The 3,078-nt window shown below is 43.0% G+C and overlaps 1 protein-coding gene across 1 annotated transcript in view; it reads left to right on the forward strand.

Moving 5' to 3' along the window:
* The window catches only part of COL4A4 (collagen type IV alpha 4 chain), a 104,661-nt gene that overhangs the window by 40,249 nt on the left and 61,334 nt on the right, over positions 1–3,078 (forward strand). The window contains exon 19 of the mRNA XM_003784892.2: positions 2,381–2,545. Within this exon, the coding sequence (XP_003784940.1) occupies positions 2,381–2,545 (165 nt within the window). The remainder of the gene's footprint in view (positions 1–2,380; positions 2,546–3,078) is intronic.

Genomic DNA, 3,078 nt, shown 5'->3' on the forward strand with positions numbered 1-3,078 from the left:
CATATTTTCATTCTGTTCTAAGTACACTGGTGTAAATAGTCCTTCTTATATGTATTTTACTTGGTGATTATCCTGTGCTATTTACCATGGGATAAGCAGGGTTTCAGAGTTACACACTTGTAATTGAGTCCTACCTTGTCACTTACTGAAGGCCACATAGTAACTAAAAGTATACTTTAAAGTACACTGTCGGATAGTGAAATACTGAGAGTTTACTCTGTGAACTAGAAACAGTCCAGTTTCTGCTATTTGCAAGCTATGTGATCTTGGACGTTTATTAAACATCTCTATCCCTTGGCTTTCTCATCTAGAGAACAAGATCTTGTTAGGTTGGAAAATGTTGTATGTGTCCCTTCTTAGGACACAGCCTGCCTATAGACAATCAATACCTTAGCTATTGTTAATACCGGCATCTGGCCTAAACTTTCTGTGCCTTCTCTATAAGCTGTGAACTTTGCAGGGCTGAGGAGTAAAGGTGTTTGTGTATATGTGAAGCCCCAGCACACATGGGCATGATCACGACAGCCATCAGTGTAATGAGCACGACACATCACTGATCACAACCGGGTTTCAGTTACCTCTCGCCAAACAAATGTCCTCAAACCCAGTGGTTTAGAACAGCCACCGTCGGCACCTGGCCCCTCACCTTCTCTGCATTTCCAGAGTTCCAGGGGTTGGGGGGTTGAGGGAAGGCTGAGCAGCTGCAGCCCAGGGATCTTGTTCATTAATAATAGCTGCAGTCACACCGGGGATGGATATGGAAGGCAAGCCTGGCCCGCACCCCGAGAGCTACGGCAGCGTCGGGTAGGCTCCCTCTGTGAGCTCTGTGCTTAATGCAGGTTTCCTGACACAGGGCCTTCAGAGCAGTGAGACCACTTGTGCGGTAGGTCAGGCCCCCAGGCTCAGGTGTTTCATTTCTAATGCCACATGCAAGGGGAGGGAGCACGTCCCCTTTTGATAGGGCAGTGTCGAGGTTCATGAGGACAAGAGGGACCAGAGTCTTAGAAAAATGGATTCTTCTACAGAGAGCTTCTGGGACCAGGCACACTGAGGAGGAGGCGGCTTTGAGAAGTGGTCACTTCCATAGGAAGGTGCCAGCCCTCTTTAAGCCAAAGACCAGGGGAGTGGGATGTCAGGGGAAGCAGAATTTGCCAGCTGCGCCACTCATCTGGCCCTCACCTGAACACATACCACATCTGCACATTCACCGAGCATGTGCTGTTGCTGGTATTACTCCTGACTTGGATTGTTTTATTTAATCCTCACAATAGACCTCTGAGGTGTATATGGAAGATTCAGTAAGTTAAATGATGTCCTTATGGCCCCTGGCTATAGAGGGAGAGGCCAGGTTCACACCTGGCACCTCTGTCCTTCCCCACTAGCCCAGGCTGCTGTGAAAAGTATGGTGTCTTGTGTCCTGCAGGGATAATTTATCTGAGGATATGGTTTTATCCACTAAATGTGCTAATGTCTTTATTCAGCTTATTTTACCAAGTTATCAAGGTGGAAAGATTGAAATAAAGTAAATTTAATTCAATAAAAAATATTCCTTTCCTAATAACCGTAAAGAATGGGGAAAGGTGAGGAAATCTGATTCCCCAAACCTGTTTGTTGCCACTTGTGTGCGTATTTCAAAGGAAGTGAGGCATTTTAGTGGCCGGGATAGTCAGTTATTTTTGAGCCATAGTGTTTCTTTTAATGCAGTTTATTCAATTATAACATACCTTCTGCTTTATAGCTAGCTAATGGGCTTTGTGGAAAAGACGCTTTTTATACATCACTCATTTTTCTTTCTACTTCTGAGCACTGTCATCTAGAGCAGTTTTTTAAAAGATAGCTTTATTGAGGCATTGTTACTATATTAAAATTGCGTATTTTTGAGGCATACACCTTGATGCTCTGATGTAAGTTCCATTGTGAGATGATCACCGTATTCCAGCTAATTAACATACCTCTGTTATCACGTGTGGTGAGAAGATTTAACTGTAGATCCACCCTCTCAGCACATTTCACATACACCACACAGTATTGTTAGCTTTCGGCCTCACGCTGTACACAAGATGTCTGGAACTTGTTCATCTTGCACAGTGAGGCTTTGTACCCTTTGACCACCATCATCCCATTGCCCTCTTCCCCAGCCCTGCCAACCACAATTCCGCTCTGTGCTTCCATGAGTTTGACTGTTCTGGACGCCACATATAAGTGCAGTCATGCAGTATTTCTCTTTCTGTATCTGGCTCAGCAGAACTCAACTCCAGTTCCATCCACTTTCCTTTATAAAAATTCCATGACCTGAGAAGAATGTACTGATTTTGACCTTTTCTACAGAAATGTTTATTTTAAGAGTACATGTGGTTTTTATCCTTGATTTCTCTTGCAGGCACCGTAGGACCCCGGGGGCCACAAGGGATTCCTGGTCGTCCAGGAATTCCAGGGGCACCTGGTGTTCCTGGGAAAGCTGATTCTGCTCCAGGAAAACCTGGGAAGCCAGGACCACCCGGCCTGCCTGGAGCACCAGGACTGCAGGGACTCCCAGGATCAGATGGTAAAGAACTTCTTGTTCACATTCGCTAGAATTTATACTGCATTTGATACTAGTAGTTGTATTCTGAAAGTATGACTTTCTAAATATTTAAAAAGTTATGCAACATTTCATGGGCTGAGTTTATAAAAATAAAACTCTTACAAATAAATGAGGTTGGACTATCACATTGAAGTGTGTACAATTATGTGGTTGGGAGTTTAAGTATAACTGATAGAATTTTGAAAATTAATACAATTTTTATTTTTTAAAGGTAGTTTTAATTTTTATCAGAGTTACATATGGGCCAGATTTAAGAGTCAAACTTTTCTATAAGGACTGTTATAAAGAATTAAAATTCTAGGCAGCCTCTTCTCCTAACCTTCCCTTTCTAGGGGGCATTTATCTCAACTCATTTTGTTGAATCTTTCTGTTATATGCCCTGATATTGCCATTCAACATGCTTGCATTGCTATTTCTTATTTTTCAGTTTGAGCATTTTCTCTTTTCTTCCTGGTACAGATGAGTTGAGCTCTCGTTCACCACAACCCTACCCC

The sequence above is a fragment of the Otolemur garnettii genome, unplaced genomic scaffold (assembly GCF_000181295.1).
Source record: "Otolemur garnettii isolate 467f Iridium unplaced genomic scaffold, OtoGar3 scaffold00013, whole genome shotgun sequence".
Lineage (NCBI taxonomy): Eukaryota > Metazoa > Chordata > Mammalia > Primates > Galagidae > Otolemur > Otolemur garnettii.